Consider the following 25075-nt stretch of genomic DNA (forward strand, 5'->3'; position numbering starts at 1 on the left):
TAGTATATGACAGCTAACGGTTACCATGGTTACAGTAACTCAAACTAAACTTTTAATCTGTGTCGTCATCATCACCACCGGCGCCGCCCTCGCCGCCTCGGCCATCGTCATCAACAAACATCCTCCTCATCATCATCATCAGACAAAAAAAATCTGTCTGTCCGGAGGAGTCTTATATAATTTTTTTGACTTTTACAGCTCTCCGTAGTAGTGTTTGTAGGAGGGGACTCCGTGAAGCCAGACGTAGTCTGTGTGGAACATAATATCCATGATGACAAGATGCAAACTGATCATTCGGTCAACATCATCATAATCATCATCATCATCAATCATCATCATCATCATTGTATCATCATCATCTGATCTGGGCCCCATTTCAGGATGCAACTCTTCTTGCTGGAATTTCAACTTCACATAGCAATAGCCAACCGGGAAGCTGGATTCTTGTCATTGAATATCATGACAATTGCCATTACAGCAAGAGTTGCTATCAAGTATCATATCAACTTTTTATGAAATGTATCCCAGATCTGTGTTGGATTGAAGGGCAGTTAGTCCTGTAGATTTTCTGGTTGCATCTGCATTGCAGAGTGAATTCGTGAAGGCTGGATATCAGTCGAAAATATGTTTGTGTGCCCAAAAATTATCCAGACCATTTTGAAAATGGCTGTAACTGGCACTTAACATGGTGAAAGCAGTGTCAAAGGTGGCTAAAGGCTCTGGCAGACTACCACCATTTACGTTCACATTTAAGTTCCAATTATAGCCATTTTCAAAATGGTCTAGTTCTATTCCAAACATAAACATGCAAATAACAATTAATATACTATGTTTGCCTAAAGATGGCCCTTCCCTTTTGCATTCCTTCCCAAATAGCACAGAACATAATATATTCCTCCAGAATGACAAGACTATTGTAAATCTATAACATTTCTGTGATATTTGAAGGTTGTTAGCCGTTAAAATTCAGATAATGCACCAAACGCTCACCGTAACGTATTCTGTGTACTAGGCACAGCTGCATACATTAATCCTCCTGTGGTTGGATACTTATACTTCGAACAACAGATATGCATGTTAAAGCTGTCAGAAAAGAAGAATTCACTAGCTTCTCTTACTTTGTTATCAATGGCAAATAACAACACACCACTTACATGAACTACATGTACAACTAAGTGCATCACACAGGTCTGTAAAACTAGACTAGTATTTAGATTTGAAATTTTTGCATAGTACGCAAAAAATTATTCAAATCTTAACGGTCAATTTAACTAAACAAATAAAGACCCTCTTGAGTTCAAAATTTACAGGAGGTTTCCAAATAGTGTTTTCTTCAATACCTAAGTGTTCTCACCAATTTTTCAAAAATTTGCATGCAAAAGGGATTGGCTGTCTTTAAAAGGAAAGAAAACAAAAATCCCAAACCCTGCTTCTGAGATTTAGCTTGCAATGGCTAAAGAGCATCATGGGATGTCCATGGGTAATTGGGTAGATCTAGATGCAGATACTCGGTTTTCTTTAAAAAAAAATGCTCCTGGTCTATTTTGTCCGATGACACAACATTTGCTCCTGTGACAATTGCTCCGGTATTATTTTCTCCAAGGGCTTAGGGTCAGGGTTGTGATAGGGTTTTAGGTTTAGTTTTATATGAGGGTAAGGATTAAGGTTAGGGTTGTGTTTGTAGATAGAATTTATGATTGGCTTTGCATGCAGAAATTTCATAAGAGCAATTGTCACAGGAGCAAATGTCATGGAACAATTTTGTCCATGCTATGTAAAATTTTTTTCCACTTGAATCATATTGCTCCTTGAAAGTGGAAAAAAAATGGGTTCAGTTGCCAAAGTTTGTCTGAATATTGGCAATGAACTTGCACCAGGAATCAACTTTGTTGGGCTACAGTGCTTATGCTAAATGCTGAACAGCCTACATTGTAGCCCTCAATCTTGTAGCCCTCATCGCTTAAAATCTGGGACATGAAATATTGCAGTTACTCAAGATGAGGACATACATGTACATGTAGCAACATTTTGTATGATGCTAGAAATGTAACGGAATTAGTTGATAAGATTAAAGATTCGCTTGAGACCTATACACCATCTGGTGATAATTTTGTATTGCAGTGGCAATATGTCTAAGAAAGAATGATCTCCATTAATAATGGCTCTCAGATCTCTTTCACTGATGACATAATGGTCTATCATGTTGATAGTCTGTATTCAAAGACTGGCAATTCATTTGCATCATATTTTAACTCATCTGCCCAGGCTAATGGTTTCATTAGTAGTCTAATCATCAAAGCCATTATGGTTATACCGTTATATCTTAATGATTTCAAGTATGGAAACTGTCCGTGTGGAAGATTTTTGTGGTTTTTAATAGTGCCTCAATATGTATAATGTATTGATTACGGTACCGGTATATTTCTACCTTACACAATATACAGTACCATTAACCTCCAACTTCACATTTTCAAAATGATCGGTGGAGTCACAGCAAAGAAATATGCCCAGAATGATAGTATTTGAGTCTGTCTTACAATACTCTGGAATCTAGATGTTAGTACCAAACATGTGGGTCTGGTTGTTAATGGCCCAATAGGTTTTGATGGAGCCTGTTACAGTGTTTTCTGTTGGTCCAGGGCCCTGTTTTTCATTAGCATACACTTGTAGGATCTATACAGTAATCAGTACCAGTATGTCCTTTCTATAAAAAAAAAATACAATCAGATTCCCGCATTGATAACTTTCAGAATGATTAAACAATCTGAATGCTACTTCAGGGAAAGAAATTATAACTTCTTACCTACATTTTGCGAAAATCCCACTCAATTTGGTTAAGTGGTCACAGAAAATACGGATTGTTGTAAAGCATGTTGTGGGTCCATTTCTTCCAAGTTTAGCACTTGAATGGTATTGGAACTGTGAAAACAATGGACAAAACTTGGAGGGAAGGGATTCCTGGCATGCTCAAGATCCCCATTTCTCTGTGACCACTGAAGCAAATCAAATGGGTTTTCTGTTAGATGTAGTACTTCTAGTAAGTTGTAGTTTCATACCTTTAAATTGCATCTGGATTGATTCACTACTTTTAAAGTTATAGTTGCAAAAAGTCCGATTGTATTTTTTTTGCAGGGTGGGGAGGGGGACATAAAGTATTGAGCCAAACAATGAGCCTTATTTGCAGATTGGATTTCATTGGGAAGGATACATGTATATGGGTCAATCCATCATATCCATGTCAAATCAACCAAATGCTTGTAAACACACTTAAAACAGTATATGGAAAAATTGATCGATCTATTATTTTTTGGGGTGATTTTCAGCTTTATTTTCAAGGTCATTGCCAATAAGACAAAACTATTTGTGATGTATATCCTTTTAGTATTGTAACGCGAGAAGGGGGGGGGGGGGGGGGGAAATAAATAGAGACTGAGCATCTGAGAATATCCACATCTCCTAATCCTGTAGTATGCTGCCACCAGGTAATTTTTGGGTGTACCACTCCCTGCTGAGAAGTCGAGAACTAACTTCCTCAGCTAACGTGTTTGGAGAGAGAGATCTGTAACTTGAGTGAGTCCCTATATGTAAACAATGTCTATGCTAAAGAATGTTGTGGCTGCATGTGTACATTACATACTGGTATTCCTCTTGCGTATAACCTTGACGCCTATAATTAATCATCACCAGTGTCAGTACAGAATGCGCACGCACACACTGCATCTCACATGCGCGCATACCTCATGTTCGCGCCACTCGAGCATGTGCACCACTCTCAGTTGAGTACTCCAGTCTAACACAGCCCACACAAACTAGCATCGGCAATCATTCGCTCATCTTATTCATCTAATATACGAGGAAATACCTCAAAGAATCGACCAAGCATTTAGGGTAAGCTAAGTCAGAATTCTTCTAACCTTCTCTGTATCCAAATTAACATTGATCATGTGTAGGTAAGCATTTAAAGTAGAGCCTCAATCTCTAACTGTCACAGCTAGACTTCTACATGCGTGTACACACACAGATACCAAACATCTCAGGCACTCACTCTCCCTCCAATCACCAAGGCTATCCAATGAGTTCTAGGACCTCGCGTTTGTTGGTAACGTGTTTAAAAGGCTTCGATGTGCGGTTCGTTTGTTCAAAGTATATGAACGTGGTGCAAAGATTTGTCCAGTGTCTGTATTAATCTACATTACTTAATTAAATCTCATATCCACAACCTCAATCACTGATCACTGTTCACGTATCGTCTACAGGCATTCATTCCAGCATCCAGGCAGTACAACTACAAACTTGATGTCCGAACGTTTGAATTTAACTTGTAACTTTTAGACTTTAATAAGTCGAAATTCTGTTTGTACAGGTATATACAAATCATTTCATTTACAACATTTCAAACATATCCTGTTGGAGACAAAAACCAACTTGAATATTTTCCCAGCTTAATCTGACCAAGGTTCATTAAAGCTGTAGACCGAGTACGATATCCCAGCTCAGAACGTACCACATATGACGTGGTACTGTAGTTAGACCACTTGTTACATTCAAAGTCACATAAATATTGTAAATATAATTCTCCATAATTAAGTATAATGACTGCCTCTTTATCATGGAGACTACTATATAAAAAATACTACTCCACTACAATGTTATTTAAAGACATCTCATTTTGAGACCCAATTTGTTGTCAGAAAGTGAAATTTCTTCCGTGCTTTTGTTCCTGCTAACCTGTGCGAACCTCATCCTACTAGCGAACTCCTGTAGACAGTAGACCCACTTAGACTCCAAGTCTTCCTACCCGTCTCTTTCCGAATAACATCTCTAAGTAAGTGCACATTACTCTCTCCAATAGAATAAAGAATAAAGCAATAAAGAATAAATTCTTTTCATAACCACTCCGGTCACCCCTCTGGGATTTCAATCCTTAACATAAAACTGCTGCACCACACAGAAGAGCATTATGCGCCCCACACACGATGTCGGTGGCCACGCGTCGCTGTCTGTCTTCACCGGCAGAATTTGGCCTCAAGTCTCTAACGACTCCCAAATTACCCCTGCCACCAAAAAGCCTACAAAATTCTACAGTGTTTCCATTAAGCCTCTAAGCACGTCGACTTGCTCATGACTCGTCCCGCGACTTTCTTGAAACAAAAAGAAGAAATTTTGCTATCTCAACAAATTAGCTTACTTTCTTATATATTGACTATTATAAGTCTTTAATTACTGACAGACCAAGTTGAAAGATAACCTTTACTCAAGTGTTTAGGAATGGAGCTTGCTACTAACTGAGGGTGGGGAAATTGAAAGAGATGGAAGGGGGGGGGGGGGAATGGTAAAGGATCTGGACTCAGTCTGGTAAACAGCTTCTTGTCGTTCCCCAGTAGACATCAGTGTCACCAGCTCAGTCCAGCAGCAAGTAGGCCTGCTAGTCTGTCACCATGAACCCTCAGATACAGATAAGTAAACACAGCTCCGGCACTGTTGCCCTCAGTGGGTGGTGTCAGCACTCCAAAGGGAAGGGGGGGGGGGGGGGAAGGGAAAGGGAAGGGGTAGGGGTAGGGGAAGGGAAGGAGTGGGAATGGTAGTGGACACCAGCCCTCAGACACTGGCACAGTAGCACCCATCTGTTGACTTCGCGGCTTTCCCCAGGTTTAGACTGCATTACCAGACCAGAGAGACCCTCTCTATTGGCTGCAAACCCTGACATTGTCACTCTCTCCTAGGCCTCGCCTGGTCCGCCAGCTAGTCCATTCAGTTCCCTGCTCATCCACGTAGTGGCCACGGTTGCAGGGGATGAGGGGAGTGGGGAAGGGTGGGGAAGCAATTCCTATTCCCTCACTCGAGTATTGCTTAATATTTTCCTCATATTAAATAATCAAACCAGTTATTGATAATTAAAATCTTATACATGTACTTCTTATTAGAACCTTGGTCATGTTTACTACCTATTACACAATAACTGTCACTTCGACATCAAGCTGGTATGATGCATTAAGCATCCATCTTGATATTTACACAAAAGGGTATACACATCATAAAAAGAACACGATGAGCATCTCTGTGCTCAATTTACTGTAGCGATCAATAACCACAACAGTGCACGTATTTACAAAATTATATAATGATTACCCTATAAATACATTGTATACCTATCGAGGGTACGCTTGGCTTATATCAAAGACATACTATGTAATAGGTGGAGGGTACTCCCTCCACTCCACCTCCATGTTGTCAATTATCTGGTTCGACTGGCAAATAAACATAAGAAAGACTAGAATAATTCTATTTGTTGTTATACTTCCATATTGCATATTTCAGTATAAAATCAACTAATAAGGTCACGGGAATACATCAAATATTTCTTCTCTAAAACATCCATCAAAAGGCATTTATATCTACCAAAGATCATAATTCTAAAAAAACATGGGAAAGAGCTCCAAAAATCCCTAACTGAAGTTAGCAATGGAGTTTCTAAACAAAATATACATCATAAAATTCAGTAAAGCCAGCTGTATCTTCCTATATATGAATTATAACTCTGTTTGAAATATTCTTGGAATTTGTATAGGACCTTGAAAGGTCACCCATCAAATCACCAATTAATTCTCAAAACCTGGTAAAGAGCTTCAAAAATCAATAAATCCACTTCTACTTAGAGATATGAGACACACAATGTACTACTACAATGAGCATACTGTGTAGAACAATTTAAGCTCCAGTTCTACCCCCAATTTGTACTAATTAAAATTTTTATTCTTCAACTCCATAAGCCACTGTGTATTACAATTTCCCAAAACATGGTAAAGAGAGCCAAAAATCATAATTTCTGCAATTTCATATAAAATTCCCCCAAACAACATATCATCTTAACCAGAATATTATTTCCTATCATAATAACCACAAATTATCTAACAATTCTATATTTTACCATTTATTTTTGTTCTCTAACCCCCTTTTTCAAATCTTCCCTCACTCTTCCTATGCAACCCACATTATAACATACAGCAATTATACAACAACAGCTAACCCAAAAGATGTGCACCCCAATAAATATTCCCGTTCTGCGTGAACTAAAATCCCTTACCATTCAGATATATTGTTTTAACACCTAAAGGGCCTTTAATTATCTCTTAGCTATCAGCACCAACTATAAATCCTAACATCTTCTTACTCACGTTGCTGGGATTCACCGAGTATCAAGAGGGAAAACAAATCTGTAAGCTTCTGAAATGTAACAGATCAGCTGTGTCGAGTAAACAGTCGTCTGCATATGCGCGTTTTTATACCCGTCGGCCCCTTTACTCTAGCGCGTACTCTACACTATTTACGCGTATTGTTTACTTCTTCATTGGTAGTGTAACGCGAATGCGCTACCACAGCGCTACTTCAGCGCAACTTCCTTCTCACAGCTGCATATGGACTGATTCATTACACACATAGGGGTTCTTGCAACTATGAAGAAGAATTATCGTAAGTTACGTTGACAATACAAAAAGGGACTGCAAATTATGACAACTATCACCAGAAAAGATGCCAAGAAAAGCAGGTAAGTACCTACAAATATAAATCTCTAATTCGTCCCTCCGTATATTAACTGTTATTACCACCCTACTTGTTAATAGACAAGGCAACCTAGATTCATGTGCTGTACGAGTGACAGCAGTGTATACAGTGTATCTGTGGACTCGCAGTGTAAGGGTTCGTATACACAGTACACACGTAAGTTCTACGTACCGTACACAATCTAACGAGTAGGCATAGGTCAGTATAAATGAACTCATACATAGTCTTTATCCATGTCTCGTTGTAGTGGCATGTACACATACAAGTTCAAAAAAAAATGAATTTCAGGGTGTTCTCGCCACATTACCCCCCTCTTACCAAGTCGCTGTCCCAGCGACCAATAGGTTTAAATGTGCACTGTCATGAAAATACTCATTCATAGTAGAATTACAACATATATACATGTACATGTTCAATTTGCTTCTGCTAATTATCAAAAACCATTGTCTGCACTATCACAGAAGTGCTCCCACATATATACAATGCAATCAGAATTGTCCAAATCCAAACTGTTCGTCAATTGTCTGCACTATCACAGAAGTGCTCCCACATATATACAATGCAATCAGAATTGTCCAAATCCAAACTGTTCGTCAATTGTCTGCACTATCACAGAAGTGCCTCCACATATATACAATGCAATCAGAATTGTCCAAATCCAAACTGTTCGTCGATACGATAACATTGTCCACAATAACGTCACTCCTCACTATATGCAGGCATGGTCTCCGGAAAGGTGGTCTCCACTACTCGCTTCATCAAATGAACCTGGCCATACACTTCTGTGTACCATTCGGACTCAACCGTGACTTTCTTTACTACGCGAAACCCAATCCTCGGGCGCTTAACACTGATCACAAGTTCATCCTCCTCATCGTCGGCATTGTCAGAAAGGTAAGCCACTAACTTTCTCTTCTTGGATTGTCCGACTCTCTCTCCTCTATCTCTACTCCTGTTGCTAGCTTGGCTTCCTCTCTTGCCTGTACTTCCCTTTCTTTCTTCTCCTTTTCATCCTGTAGTCTGGCTTCCTCCCTCGCCTTTTCTTCCCTTTCTTTCTTCTCCTTTTCATCCTGTAGTCTGGCTTCCTCCCTCGCCTTTTCTTCCCTTTCTTTCTTCTCCTTTTCATCCTGTAGTCTGGCTTCCTCCCTCGCCTTTTCTTCCCTTTCTTTCTTCTCCTTTTCAGCCTGGCGTATGGCCTCCTTCCATACCTCCTCTTCCATTTCTTTCTTCTCTTTCTCTGCCTTCTGCTTGGCCTCGTCCTTTCTCTTCTTTTCTTTCTCCTCCTTGTCTTTCTTCTCTTTCTCTGCCTTCTGCTTGGCCTCGTCCTTTCTCTTCTTTTCTTTCTCCTCCCTGTCTTTCTTCTCTTTCTCTGCCTTCTGCTTGGCCTCGTCCTTTCTCTTCTTTTCTTTCTCCTCCCTGTCTTTCTTCTCCTTCTCTGCCTTCTGCTTGGCCTCGTCCTTTCTCTTCTTTTCTTTCTCCTCCCTGTCTTTCTTCTCCTTCTCTGCCTTCTGCTTGGCCTCGTCCTTTCTCTTCTTTTCTTTCTCCTCCCTGTCTTTCTTCTCCTTCTCTGCCTTCTGCTTGGCCTCGTCCTTTCTCTTCTTTTCTTTCTCCTCCCTGTCTTTCTTGTCCTTCTCTGCCTTCTGCTTGGCCTCGTCCTTTCTCTTCTTTTCTTTCTCCTCCCTGTCTTTCTTGTCCTTCTCTGCCTTCTGCTTGGCCTCATCCTTTCTCTTCTTTTCTTTCTCCTCCCTGTCTTTCTTCTCCTTCTCTGCCTTCTGCTTGGCCTCGTCCTTTCTCTTCTTTTCTTTCTCCTCCCTGTCTTTCTTCTCTTTCTCTGCCTTCTGCTCGTCTTCGTCCTTCCTCTTCTTTTCTTTCTCCTTTTGTTCCTTCAGATCTCTCTCCATTTCGTCAATTAGTGCTGCTAGTCCCCCTCCCTTGGAACTCCACCGTCTGTCCTCTGCAGTGTGCCGGTCCCTCTCCCAACGAAGCTGGTATGCCCTCGTTGCCAATTGAAACCTCAAGTAGTTTCCCTCATCCCGTCTGTCAGGATGAGTGCGATTATAGTGGCGATTCATGTTCCAACGATCCTGCAACTCTGTATTACAGACCTCACACCTTATTGTCAGCGTCGTACTGTGAATAGCTTCCAGATGACGGACGTAGCCTACATGGCTTACCATGTCAAGATCACATATTTCGCACCTCATCTACAAAAGATTGAAGTTAATGTGGAAAGGACAAAGCTAAAAAGAAAATCGAAGAAGCGGCAATTTTGTAATCAACTGCTTGTCAAAACATTGTTATCGTACTAGAATCTAAATTCTATACTGCTTCGACTAAAGTTTTGCTTTTGTTTTGTTGTTGTTACTGTTTTGTTCTTGTTGTAAACCAGAGATGATGACTGAGGCTGGGAAGCCCTCTTTTACAACTCGTCTCTGAACCGCCTGGGTGGTAATCTAACTCTAACAGGATTTCGCCGAACATTCTGACGCCAATCACGAAGTGGTGGTCCAGTGTAGCGCTTCAAACGATCTGAATGTACAACTCTAGGCTTGGTACGCAGTGAAGCTTGGATGCGATACACCACATCTGATAGTCTGTGTGTTACCATGAATGGACCATCCCACTTCACTTGAAGTTTAGGACACACACCTCTCCGTCTAGTTGGGTTGTGTAGCCAAACCCAGTCTCCAATTTCGTATTTCACAAGTGTAGAATTGCGATCATATTGCTTGGCCTGGTGATTCTGAGCTAGGTTTAATTTATGTCTTGCTGCTTCATATACGTCTTGCAATCTATCCCTCAGTTGTTGAACATAATCTCCAGTCTCTTCATTTTCTTCTTGCACTTCAGGTTGACTGATTGTGACATCTACTGGAAGCGTGATCTCTCTTCCGAGCATCATCATAACAGGAGACTCACCAGTTGATTCCTGAACGGAAGAACGATACGCCAGCATAGCGTATGGAACCCGCTCATCCCAGTCTGCCTGATTTCTGTCAGCATCTAGTATAGACGCTACCATCGACAGCAGTGTGCGATTGAACCTCTCTATGAATCCGTCACTTTGGGGATGTAAGGGACATGTCCTTGTCTTCTTAATATGCAGAAGTTCACATACTTCTTGCATCAACTTTGACTCAAAATTTCTGCCCTGATCACTATGCAGTTCCTTAGGTAGCCCATATCTGCAAATGAATTCTTCCACTAAAGCTCGAGCGACAGTGTTTGCCTCTTGGTTTGGTAAGGGGTATGCTTCAATCCACTTCGTGAAATAGTCCCCCACTACTAGGATGTAACGATTTCCACTGTCAGTCTCTGGTAAGGGACCCAAAATATCCATGGCCACTCTCTCAAGTGGTGCACCTACTTGATATCTCTGTAGAGGGGCCTTTGCTCTCTTAGGTGGGTTCTTTAAACGTGCACAGACTGTACACTCTCGCACTGTTGATCTAACATCCGCAGCTAGTCCAACCCAGTAGTATCTCTGTTGAACTTTGTGAAGTAACTTGTTTACCCCCAGGTGGCATGCTGTATTCGCAGCATGAAGCTCAGCCAACACAATTTTTCGCAGAGAGCGTGGTAGCACAGTTTTCCACCTAACTTCTTTACCGTCGTTTGACTCCCACCTCCTCATGAGAACACCGTCCTTTACCTCTAGAAGACCCCAATTTATCCAATACGACTTCACTGCAGATGACAAGTTTGACACAGCACCCCATAATGGCCTTTCCTCACTCTCTTCCTTCCACTTCAATATGTGCTTGATATCTGCATCTTGCAGTTGAGCTCTCCTTATCTCCATAGGAGTAGTATTAGGTGAAACAGTGACTGCATTCGGTCTTCTTACGAGCTCAGCTTCGTCATCCATCTTTAGCCTGACACTTCTATTCTTCCTTCCGTCAGCTTACTACATAAAACAGTATAAAATTATGTACACATATAATTAAAATCAACATTCACACCATGCTTCCTAATGTCTTACACTTAAATCTACTAATTGTCTTCGCAGATATCCTCCAGTCTGCCGCACTGTGAGCAGGGCCTGCGAGACAGTCCATCAGCATTTGAGTGGATCCGTCCAGCTCTATGCTCGAGGGTGAGTTCATATTGACTTATCACTTCAATCCATCTTGCAATCTGTCCTTCCGGATTCTTGAAATTAAGCAGCCACCTCAGTGAACTGTGATCCGTTCTCACCCTGACTCGCTGACCATACAAGTAATGCCGGAAGTGTTTCAAGAAGTTCACCACGGCGAGTAGTTCACGTCTCGTGACACAGTAGTTTTGTTCAGCCCTGTTCAATGTCCTACTAGCATAAGCTATAACTCGTTCAAGCCCATCGCGTTCTTGACTCAATACTGCCCCAATAGCGAATTGACTTGCATCTGTGTCAAGTATATACTCGTCTCCTAGTCTTGGGTAGGCAAGGATAGGTGCAGAGGTCAACTTTTCCTTTAAGACTTCGAAAGCTTGCTCACACTCTGTGGTCCACAAGAAAATGGCATGCTTCTCAGTCAGAGCCGTCAGTGGCTTAGCAATACGCGAAAAGTCCTTGATGTATCGCCTGTAGTACGACGCTAATCCTAAAAAGCTTCGCACATCAGTGGGATTGGTAGGTCGTGGCCATTTCTGCACAGCTTCAATCTTGGCAGAATCAGTACTCACGCCTTTTGCCGATACCTTATGTCCCAGATACAGGACCTCCTTCTGAAACAGAAAGCACTTCTTTGGCTTGAGTTTGAGTTTTGCTGCTTGCAGCCTCCGCAGCACAATCTCTAGTCTTCTCAGTACTTCTTCCACTGTGGGGCCAAAAACAATGATGTCATCCAAGTAGATTAATAAGATCTTCCATTGCAGGCCAGCCATTATAGTCTCCATTAAGCGCTCAAATGTAGATGGAGCGTTGCACAATCCAAACGGCATAACTTCAAACTGGAAGAGCCCCCCAGTCACTACAAATGCTGACTTTAGTTTCGCATCCTCATCAAGTGGAATCTGCCAATAGCCTGAGGCAAGGTCGAGTGTACAGAAGTATACAGCTCCGTCGAGTGCATCAATGGATTCGTCGATACGGGGAAGGGGAAAAGAATCCTTAATAGTGTGCTCATTCAGGAGACGATAGTCGACACAAAATCGCATAGTCCCATCCTTCTTTTTAACTAGTACAACTGGTGCTGACCATGGGCTGTTAGATGGTTTGATGATACCACGTTGAAGCATGTCATTCACGTGACGTTCTATTTCCTCTCGCTGCCCCATGGGAGGTCTACGAGGACGTTGTCTAATGGGTGCAGGGCAAGTAGTGTGAATAGAGTGGTGGGTAACATCCGTTCTGCCAATATCGTGGTCACCCCGTGAGAAAACATCTTGATAGTCTACCAGCAAAGCTGATATCTCTTCCTCATGACCTTGTACATTCTCCAATGTTCTGTTATAGATGTCTTGTAGATGATCAGGGACCATTTTCAGAGATGGTTGGATATTTGCTAGCTCATGCGCACCATATATGTCTGTACAGTAGATCCTCTCACCATTGATGTCAATAGTTCCCAACTCACAGTTGATTGATGCATTAGTACGCTGAAGAAAATCCATCCCCAGGATACCATCATGGTCGATGTCAGCTATCACAGCGTTGATGTCATATGATTTCACCCCAATTTGAATGCTCACATTAGACTCGCCATACACTTGAATTGGTGTACCGTCAGCTTGTAGCAGTCTGATATCACACTCCTCCATCGAGTCAGCTAATTTAAATGTCATTCTACACAAAGCTTGATGTGATATGATAGTAATTGAAGATCCAGTATCGATTAGCAGGTCCAGTCTCTCATCATCAATTATCCCTTTTATGAAGAGTCCTTGTTTGATTTCCTTTACTGTACAAATTTGTGCTCTCCTCTTAGGTTGATGGTCCAGCGGCACGGGCCCTACTTGTACTGAGGCCTTGCCCTCGCCCACTGGGAAGACCTGTTCTCGTTTCCCACCTTCTCTCTGTAGGGACACTGCTTAGCGATGTGACCATTCCTATTACAGCAGTAGCAGACAACCGAATTTGACTGTGATGCCATGTTCTCTATCTTGGATGTGAGTTGTCGCAACGCCATTCTCAGCTCAGCAATTTCTTTCTTTGTTTCACCATCTGCAGGTTCTGGCTTGGGTGACGGCATATTATCAACGGCACGAACAAGTCGAGATGGCCTGATTCTCTCTCGAGCCCTCTCTGCTTTGAGGAACGATTCTGTCGCCAATCCAGCACTTATGGCATCGTCTAGCGTCATGGGATGAGCTCGAAAAATTCCAGCCCTTATCTCAGCCTCATCTATCGCCTCAGAAAAATGAGTTTTTGCAAGGCGCTCACGAGCAGAGGCACTCATCTCCGGGTACGCCAGACCGGTTAAGTCACGAATAGCTTGCCCAAGCTGCTGTAGTGATTCGTCCTTATGTCTACGCCGGGTACGGAGCTCCATCAGAAAGTTCTCCGCCTGTTCCCCAGGTCCGAATCTTCTCTCCAACTGTGACACTAACTCAGCATAAGAGATGCAGGTAGTAGATGAAAGATTATTCAACACCTTCAGTGCTGGCCCATGTAGTCGTGTAGCCAAGTATTGACCAGCTTCCAAATCAGACCATCCATTAAGTTGCAAACAGGCTTCAAAGTGTCGCTTATAATCAGCCCAGGGCATCTTCCCTCCATATTTCTCTGGCACGACATCGCGACAGCTTCCAACTCTCATCACGCCACTGCCGGATTGAGTAGCTTGCCTGTTTGGAGTATATCGCAGTGATTGCCTGTAGCCTTGTGATGTGTACATCTGACGTCGCTCAGCTGGAATCGCGTCTCCAAATTCTCCTCTAACTGCAATCTCCGGGTCGGATGAGTCAACAGCCCACCGAGTCTGTATTTTGTCGTCATGATGACCATCACCCGCGGCCATTTGCTCAGAAACTTTAGGACTCACTGCATCAATTTCTTCCATCTCTGGTCTACCATGTTATGTGTATAATGATAGACAATAATGTCTTTCATCTCGTTTTGTTTTGTACCAAGCGTACCCTTTACAATGTTGTAAGAAGTACGACTTCATATAAATAGCTAAATATTAACTGCATATTACGTACAACATATGGATACTTCTCCATGGAAACTAAATCCATGGTGATAGCAATTTGCTAACACTTCTTTTGTACGTCTTACTATCTATTTTCGTTGAAATACTCATATTCAATAGAAAAATTCCTTATAGTACCTGCCTGGTTGCATAGAATACCATTTCAACAACATATGCTCATACAGTGTAAAAAAAAAATGTGAAACACCATCCCACCGGACAAAACACCATCCCACCGCTGCCACCAAAAATGTAACGCGAGAAGGGGGGGGGGGGGGAAATAAATAGAGACTGAGCATCTGAGAATATCCACATCTCCTAATCCTGTAGTATGCTGCCACCAGGTAATTTTTGGGTGTACCACTCCCTGCTGAGAAGTCGAGAACTAACTTCCTCAGCTAACGTGTTTGGAGAGAGAGATCTGTAACTTGAGTGAGTCCCTATATGTAAACAATGTCTATGCTAAAGAATGTTGTGGCTGCATGTGTACATTACATACTGGTATTCCTCTTGCGTATAACCTTGACGCCTATAATTAATCATCACCAGTGTCAGTACAGAATGCGCACGCACACACTGCATCTCACATGCGCGCATACCTCATGTTCGCGCCACTCGAGCATGTGCACCACTCTCAGTTGAGTACTCCAGTCTAACACAGCCCACACAAACTAGCATCGGCAATCATTCGCTCATCTTATTCATCTAATATACGAGGAAATACCTCAAAGAATCGACCAAGCATTTAGGGTAAGCTAAGTCAGAATTCTTCTAACCTTCTCTGTATCCAAATTAACATTGATCATGTGTAGGTAAGCATTTAAAGTAGAGCCTCAATCTCTAACTGTCACAGCTAGACTTCTACATGCGTGTACACACACAGATACCAAACATCTCAGGCACTCACTCTCCCTCCAATCACCAAGGCTATCCAATGAGTTCTAGGACCTCGCGTTTGTTGGTAACGTGTTTAAAAGGCTTCGATGTGCGGTTCGTTTGTTCAAAGTATATGAACGTGGTGCAAAGATTTGTCCAGTGTCTGTATTAATCTACATTACTTAATTAAATCTCATATCCACAACCTCAATCACTGATCACTGTTCACGTATCGTCTACAGGCATTCATTCCAGCATCCAGGCAGTACAACTACAAACTTGATGTCCGAACGTTTGAATTTAACTTGTAACTTTTAGACTTTAATAAGTCGAAATTCTGTTTGTACAGGTATATACAAATCATTTCATTTACAACATTTCAAACATATCCTGTTGGAGACAAAAACCAACTTGAATATTTTCCCAGCTTAATCTGACCAAGGTTCATTAAAGCTGTAGACCGAGTACGATATCCCAGCTCAGAACGTACCACATATGACGTGGTACTGTAGTTAGACCACTTGTTACATTCAAAGTCACATAAATATTGTAAATATAATTCTCCATAATTAAGTATAATGACTGCCTCTTTATCATGGAGACTACTATATAAAAAATACTACTCCACTACAATGTTATTTAAAGACATCTCATTTTGAGACCCAATTTGTTGTCAGAAAGTGAAATTTCTTCCGTGCTTTTGTTCCTGCTAACCTGTGCGAACCTCATCCTACTAGCGAACTCCTGTAGACAGTAGACCCACTTAGACTCCAAGTCTTCCTACCCGTCTCTTTCCGAATAACATCTCTAAGTAAGTGCACATTACTCTCTCCAATAGAATAAAGAATAAAGCAATAAAGAATAAATTCTTTTCATAACCACTCCGGTCACCCCTCTGGGATTTCAATCCTTAACATAAAACTGCTGCACCACACAGAAGAGCATTATGCGCCCCACACACGATGTCGGTGGCCACGCGTCGCTGTCTGTCTTCACCGGCAGAATTTGGCCTCAAGTCTCTAACGACTCCCAAATTACCCCTGCCACCAAAAAGCCTACAAAATTCTACAGTGTTTCCATTAAGCCTCTAAGCACGTCGACTTGCTCATGACTCGTCCCGCGACTTTCTTGAAACAAAAAGAAGAAATTTTGCTATCTCAACAAATTAGCTTACTTTCTTATATATTGACTATTATAAGTCTTTAATTACTGACAGACCAAGTTGAAAGATAACCTTTACTCAAGTGTTTAGGAATGGAGCTTGCTACTAACTGAGGGTGGGGAAATTGAAAGAGATGGAAGGGGGGGGGGGAATGGTAAAGGATCTGGACTCAGTCTGGTAAACAGCTTCTTGTCGTTCCCCAGTAGACATCAGTGTCACCAGCTCAGTCCAGCAGCAAGTAGGCCTGCTAGTCTGTCACCATGAACCCTCAGATACAGATAAGTAAACACAGCTCCGGCACTGTTGCCCTCAGTGGGTGGTGTCAGCACTCCAAAGGGAAGGGGGGGGGGGGGAAGGGAAAGGGAAGGGGTAGGGGTAGGGGAAGGGAAGGAGTGGGAATGGTAGTGGACACCAGCCCTCAGACACTGGCACAGTAGCACCCATCTGTTGACTTCGCGGCTTTCCCCAGGTTTAGACTGCATTACCAGACCAGAGAGACCCTCTCTATTGGCTGCAAACCCTGACATTGTCACTCTCTCCTAGGCCTCGCCTGGTCCGCCAGCTAGTCCATTCAGTTCCCTGCTCATCCACGTAGTGGCCACGGTTGCAGGGGATGAGGGGAGTGGGGAAGGGTGGGGAAGCAATTCCTATTCCCTCACTCGAGTATTGCTTAATATTTTCCTCATATTAAATAATCAAACCAGTTATTGATAATTAAAATCTTATACATGTACTTCTTATTAGAACCTTGGTCATGTTTACTACCTATTACACAATAACTGTCACTTCGACATCAAGCTGGTATGATGCATTAAGCATCCATCTTGATATTTACACAAAAGGGTATACACATCATAAAAAGAACACGATGAGCATCTCTGTGCTCAATTTACTGTAGCGATCAATAACCACAACAGTGCACGTATTTACAAAATTATATAATGATTACCCTATAAATACATTGTATACCTATCGAGGGTACGCTTGGCTTATATCAAAGACATACTATGTAATAGGTGGAGGGTACTCCCTCCACTCCACCTCCATGTTGTCAATTATCTGGTTCGACTGGCAAATAAACATAAGAAAGACTAGAATAATTCTATTTGTTGTTATACTTCCATATTGCATATTTCAGTATAAAATCAACTAATAAGGTCACGGGAATACATCAAATATTTCTTCTCTAAAACATCCATCAAAAGGCATTTATATCTACCAAAGATCATAATTCTAAAAAAACATGGGAAAGAGCTCCAAAAATCCCTAACTGAAGTTAGCAATGGAGTTTCTAAACAAAATATACATCATAAAATTCAGTAAAGCCAGCTGTATCTTCCTATATATGAATTATAACTCTGTTTGAAATATTCTTGGAATTTGTATAGGACCTTGAAAGGTCACCCATCAAATCACCAATTAATTCTCAAAACCTGGTAAAGAGCTTCAAAAATCAATAAATCCACTTCTACTTAGAGATATGAGACACACAATGTACTACTACAATGAGCATACTGTGTAGAACAATTTAAGCTCCAGTTCTACCCCCAATTTGTACTAATTAAAATTTTTATTCTTCAACTCCATAAGCCACTGTGTATTACAATTTCCCAAAACATGGTAAAGAGAGCCAAAAATCATAATTTCTGCAATTTCATATAAAATTCCCCCAAACAACATATCATCTTAACCAGAATATTATTTCCTATCATAATAACCACAAATTATCTAACAATTCTATATTTTACCATTTATTTTTGTTCTCTAACCCCCTTTTTCAAATCTTCCCTCACTCTTCCTATGCAACCCACATTATAACATACAGCAATTATACAACAACAGCTAACCCAAAAGATGTGCACCCCAATAAATATTCCCGTTCTGCGTGAACTAAAATCCCTTACCATTCAGATATATTGTTTTAACACCTAAAGGGCCTTTAATTATCTCTTAGCTATCAGCACCAACTATAAATCCTAACATCTTCTTACTCACGTTGCTGGGATTCACCGAGTATCAAGAGGGAAAACAAATCTGTAAGCTTCTGAAATGTAACAGATCAGCTGTGTCGAGTAAACAGTCGTCTGCATATGCGCGTTTTTATACCCGTCGGCCCCTTTACTCTAGCGCGTACTCTACACTATTTACGCGTATTGTTTACTTCTTCATTGGTAGTGTAACGCGAATGCGCTACCACAGCGCTACTTCAGCGCAACTTCCTTCTCACAGCTGCATATGGACTGATTCATTACACACATAGGGGTTCTTGCAACTATGAAGAAGAATTATCGTAAGTTACGTTGACAATACAAAAAGGGACTGCAAATTATGACAACTATCACCAGAAAAGATGCCAAGAAAAGCAGGTAAGTACCTACAAATATAAATCTCTAATTCGTCCCTCCGTATATTAACTGTTATTACCACCCTACTTGTTAATAGACAAGGCAACCTAGATTCATGTGCTGTACGAGTGACAGCAGTGTATACAGTGTATCTGTGGACTCGCAGTGTAAGGGTTCGTATACACAGTACACACGTAAGTTCTACGTACCGTACACAATCTAACGAGTAGGCATAGGTCAGTATAAATGAACTCATACATAGTCTTTATCCATGTCTCGTTGTAGTGGCATGTACACATACAAGTTCAAAAAAAAATGAATTTCAGGGTGTTCTCGCCACAGTATTAATTACAGACTACCATCTTTGTCATCAATGATCAAGTTACACGTGGTCATACGTTTAAGTTGTATAAAGGAAGGTGTCGAACTAGTAAAAGAATGAACTCTTTCAGGCAGAGAGTAGTAAATACCGGTACTGTATACGCTATATATTTCGCAGGGGTTTTATTTTCGCGAATTTCGCGAGTCGGGAGCTATTCGCGAAATTAACAACACGCGAAATTATTACCTTCCAAAATGAATCCCTTGCCTTGATGATACGAACGTTTCAGTACTAGTATACCATGTCACGGCTTACCGAACAGACCATACTGGCTAAGCTTGTTTACGCACGTCCACGTCTACTTACGAATACTGTAGAGAGCCAATCCATTATCGCAAGGGGACCACTCGTCAGAAATCTAGCACGATGGACTTAACCACTTCAAAAATGTTGAATTCGAACTTACTAGTTCGCAGAGTTTGGCAAGTCTTTTTTCATGCAGTGTATAACTAGTATCATTCTTATTTGCTAGTAAGTTGAAAATTCACACTTTCTTTGCCACTTCATATTTTCTCTGGTCCCCCAATTGCGAATCTAACCACTCGCGAAAATGTGTGACAGCGGCAATTCGCGAAAATTTATGTACGCGAAAATTATAGCATATACCGTACTTGGAATAGCCTTTGTGCAAATGCTGTTGAGGCAACATCAGTGAATAGCTTCAAGTCCAAGCTCAATGATCACTGGAAGCAGAAACATAACAAATATAATCCAGATTGCATAAACTGATAATACCGTGGATACATCACATGGATCTCCTCAGGCTCAGGATTAAATCCTTTGAATGGCCCTCTACAAGTTTTCAGCTTACTGGACGTAATCATAGGTAATTCAGGTAATAATCACAGAAAATACCTATGCATCTTGGCTCATCATCTCTGAGTTATCACAATTTGAAATGTGCTGAAAACCCCACATGCTATTTTATGTTGAATTTTAGGTGTTTACGACCATTTTCGAATGTGTAAACCAGCCATTAAACATGCGTGTAGGTAAATGTCTATCAAATTGGTGTCGCTTTTCAATGGGACGAGTGATGATTCATGACCTTGAACTTGGCAAATAATAAACAAATCCGACATTGAGGGTGCCCGTCAAGAAAACAATGTATTTTTTTAAGTTGGCCGATTTTTTTTGTAGGTCTCTAGATCAAATGGGAGTCTTTGAATAGCTGCATAATATTGGGTTCTAAGCAAATCAAATTTTGAACTTATCAGCTTTCAAACGTGCAGCCACAAACATTAACTTTGATGCTTCACACCATTTTTAATGGCCTTGTGCGCAATAACAGGTTGTCAGATCCGCGCCACAATATATTGTGCATGTTAAGACCATAAAATTCTTTCAATTTACAGAAAGTGAGCAATGTAACTCAGCTAACTTGGCTGTAGCAGACAATAAAAAATAACAAATTTTATTTAAACTCGTTTGTTTGACCACGCATTGGCTGCTAATGGAGGCCGTTTCTTAGCAACCATTTGACCTTGAGGCAAGATATTTCAGAATCTTCCAAAGTCAGACACTTGGGGGAACATTTAGTGCGGGTTTAACGAAAATTGAAGGGGGTTGGGTTGCATATTGTCTGAAAATTGGTTGAGTTGACGTGGATTGACCCATCTAGACATTCAGGATGTATTCTAGAATGTGGCAAGATGGGTGCAGATATTGTTCCCAAATGGCATATTGTAACAATTATTCCTAACTTCAGAGGGCTGATTGATCTCAAATTGTCCCTAGGACCAGTTGAATTGAACTTGGGATTGATTTTAGAGCTTAGTGTTCAAATGGGCCCCTGGTGGTTGCTATTTATGGTCATTCCCCCCCCCCCCCCCCTCCCCTCCATTCATTCAATCATTCAATTATTCAATCATAGTTTATTTCCAATCATCAAAAATCAAAAAACATAGTACAAAGTATACATGTGATGAAATAAGGTTCAAACGTTTGCAAAAGATTCATGTAATATATATACGAGACAAATTATAGAACAACATATAACATGTACAATATTTAGGAAAAACACTGATGGAATCATGATGGAATCATTTCTAATGATGTCTATTTGCCCATCAGAATGTTCTCTGCTCATTGCTGACATTGGTCCATTAGGTCCCAGAAATCCTGTTTAGGTGTTATGATGTTATATCTTTTTATTTAATGGTTTTTACTATCAATATCAATTTTTCATACTGTAAAGTACAGTGTCTATATTGTGAGCCCGTTAATGTTTGTATAGAAAAGGTTGTTTGCCCTGGTTGCAGGATATTCATTAACTTTGAGATTAGTGACACATTTTAGAAAATTATGAGATTCTTTTCTCTCAAACTTGCAAAAGTTTGGAATTTTCTGTCTGTAGATGGATTTGATGCTATTAAGCAGTTCCATATTATTTTTCTTTAGTTTACGGGATTCTATGGGGTAAAATTCAGAGATGCCAAATTAATGATGACAATGTGATGATTGCTACAGCATATTTTAAATTCACTGCTTATTTTTGTGTGTGTGTGTGTGTGTGTGTGTGTGTGTGTGTGTGTGTGTGTCGAACACAAGGGATAATATTTGAGAGACAACATTTGATGAGCATGTCTTTGTGTTTAACTGGTCAGTGTAGTGCATCAAGGCAGTGAGGCATTAAAGGACAAGTCCACCTTCATATACATAAGGATTGAGAGAATGCAGCAATATTAGTAGAACACATCAGTGAAAGTTTGAGGAAAATTGGACTATCCGTTCAAAAGTTACGAATATTTTAAGTATCTGCGCTGTCACTGCTGGAAGAGAAGACTACTACAGTGTATGATGTGACATGCGTACAACTATATAAAGAAAATAAAAAGAGAATTTCACAAAACTTTACTTTTTTTAATAAAGTGCGCATTTCTTTGACTTGCTATACTGACGTATGTTAAGGGTAATATTATTCCCCCTGCCTTCTGAAAGAGAGAAGTAGAGTGTTCTTTTGTTATGCGAGAAAAATGGAAATATGTTGAATTTTCTTTATTCTTTCTTTATATCGTTGTACTCATGTGACATCACAAGCTATAGTAGTCTTTTCATCCACCCGTGACTGAGCAGAAACTTCAAAAATTCATAACTTTTGAACGGATTGTCCGATTTTGCTCAAACTGTCACTGATGTGTTCTACTAATATTGCTGCATTCACTCAACCCACATGTCTATGACGGTGAACTTGTCCTTTAATTACATTGTGCAACAAACTAACAAACTTTAAAGGGATGGTACAGTATTGGTGGAGATGAGAATTTGGCTTTTAACTTTTTGTGAGATATACCAAGAAAACACTTATGATATAGTACAGAGCATACCATTTTAAGAGGAATTCAAAGTTTATTTGATAAAAATCGGGTTTGGAATGACTGAAACATCCAAAAACAAAGTAAAACAAAGTGATCGTAATAAAGTGTGGGTACCACACTTTATTAGAATTGCTCTTTTTGGATATCTCAGCCATTTCCAAACCAATTTTCATCAAATAAATGTTGAATTCCTCATAGAATTACATGCTCTTTCATATTTCATAAGAGGTTTCTCATTATCTCACCGAAAAATGTTAGAAACCTGAAATTAGGTCTCAACCAAAACTATTTGATCCCTTTAACTTTGCTGTCAGAGCAGAGGCATCCTAATGACATTATGGGTTAATGATTGGTATGCCTTACTCGGAGAGGTCAAAGTCCTTTTGAATGAATTAGAAATTGTGGCAAGCCCATGATTGTGAGTTTCTGTCCTGGAGATGTTTTCAGAGTCTCTTGCACTTCTCACGTGGAGTGGCAAGTGTGTTAGCTGAGGATTAGTTTGATAAGAGCTTATTTTATGACTGGGGTGGCACAAGAGATTACACAACTCTTGAGAACTTCAACACTGCACAAAAGCTTCTTGAAGTCTGTGCTGGTGAGATACTGTATGTAGGAAGTGTGTTCGAGAATTTATCCTTCATTAGTGGAGTAGGACACTTTTCTCTCTTAAAAACCAGTAATTTCTGTGTGAACAAACAGTGCAAGGGGCATATGAATAGCTGGTTAAATTTGGAGAAGCATATTCACTCCAAGTAAAAACTGTAGTGCAGATGAATGTAAGTATAACAGATTGTTTCAAAGCCCGCTCTCTGTGTACATGCATTTAAAGTCATAATTTGTGCCATTGGGTGAATTTTATCGTGGCAATGTTGTTTTTCTTTTTTTTTAAAATAAATTTATGAGGAAGGTAAGTGGTATCAGTCAGGAAACTGGTGGATCCTCCCAAAACAACGACAACTAAAGACCTTATAAATATGGCATATATATCATATAAACATTTACCAAGAGATCTCTTGGAATGCAATTAGTTGCTAGTTTGTTTTTTTAATCAAAAGGAATGCAACGTTCAAAATTTCATTAGTTACTTGTCGCTCTGTGTTAATCTGTTTTTGCTGGCATACAATGTTACACCTTTTTGTTATTTTAATTGTTCTCTCTCTCTCTCATTTTTTTTTCAATCAGTTTAGTGTGATGGGATGGAAGGACAGTGTGTGCAGTAATCATCTTGGAATGTGACCAAGGAGATAATTTTGAGATCAAAGCCGAAATCATCACCTCGGGGAACGGTAGAGAAGGAGAATTCACACTAGGCGGACAGGGGATCATTTAAAATATTCATTTACGAGATGGCGCGGATCCTGAGCCAACTGCGGCTGCTCCTCTGGAAGAACTTTCTCCTCCAGCTCCGGCAGGTCCTCTCGACTGTTGTGGAGATCCTCCTCCCCGTCCTCTTCGCCTGCATCCTGATCGTGATCCGCAACGAGGTGGAGTACACCAACTACCCCAACTCCACCATCTACCGAACGTTCAACATCAACAATTTGCCATGGAACCTCTCGCTCACTCCCATACCCATCACCGTATGGGAGATGGCGTATGCGCCGAACACGACGGCGACCAATGAGATAATGTCGAATGTTGTTTACAATTTGAGGAAACCGTTCATCAGTCTTACAAACGGTAGGTGCCGAGAATGTTTGATGCTCAGCCAATTACGTAGGGATAAGGGGAGGGGAAGTTCTTCAATATTACTTTTTAAATGAATACTTGAATAAATGTGCCAATGTGAAAGTAAAAATTCTAACTGAGCTCTATGAATGCTGTGTCATTTGTCATGTGCTCTATGAAATCAGTGTACTTACGAGGTTTTGCACACTTTCGTAAATGATGCATACAGTTGATTGGAGATATTGAGTAAAATAGTGTAGTGCATGTAAAATGAACATAGCTAAACATTCAGACCAAGTTTTTTTGGGGGGGGGGGTATTGGAAGAATTTCATTGAAAAGCATAGCACAGAGATGCCAACTATCACTTTTTTTGCAGTACAAAAAAAAAACTTTTTCGGCCAAGAATATTGCAGGTTTCATATAAGATTTTTGTTTTGCCCAAATTTCATAAGTACACATGTCTATTGCAGGAAGGTAGCAATACTGTTTTTTCCATTAGAAATATGCCTTTTCAGCTTTCAGAATACCGCAATGCTGTTTACAAGGTTGGCATCTCTTGTAACACATCATGGCTAAAGTGCACGGGTACTACAAAACCAGGGGTCAAAGGTTTGCGAAAAACAGGGTCAAAATTTCTCATCTTATT

At 40.6% G+C, this 25075-nt stretch overlaps 1 protein-coding gene and 1 long non-coding RNA gene across 2 annotated transcripts in view; both read left to right on the forward strand.

Annotated features, from left to right (window-relative positions):
• Window positions 1-3416: 3416 nt before the first annotated feature.
• Window positions 3417-14012, forward strand: LOC139742005 (uncharacterized). Its single transcript, XR_011711653.1, has 3 exons — window positions 3417-3888; window positions 8283-8457; window positions 13715-14012. It is a non-coding gene; the product is annotated as an uncharacterized lncRNA (long non-coding RNA).
• Window positions 14013-23948: 9936 nt separating this feature from the next.
• LOC139742013 (phospholipid-transporting ATPase ABCA3-like) overlaps window positions 23949-25075 on the forward strand; it is a 32688-nt gene continuing 31561 nt past the window's right edge. Inside the window, exon 1 of the mRNA XM_071652574.1 lies at window positions 23949-24440. Coding sequence (XP_071508675.1) covers window positions 24107-24440 — 334 coding nt within the window. The 5' untranslated portion in view covers window positions 23949-24106. The remainder of the gene's footprint in view (window positions 24441-25075) is intronic.

Source organism: Diadema antillarum, unplaced genomic scaffold (genome assembly GCF_040938485.1).
Source record: "Diadema antillarum isolate AM-2024a unplaced genomic scaffold, OU_Dant_1.0 seq00000973_RagTag, whole genome shotgun sequence".
Classification (NCBI taxonomy): domain Eukaryota; kingdom Metazoa; phylum Echinodermata; class Echinoidea; order Diadematoida; family Diadematidae; genus Diadema; species Diadema antillarum.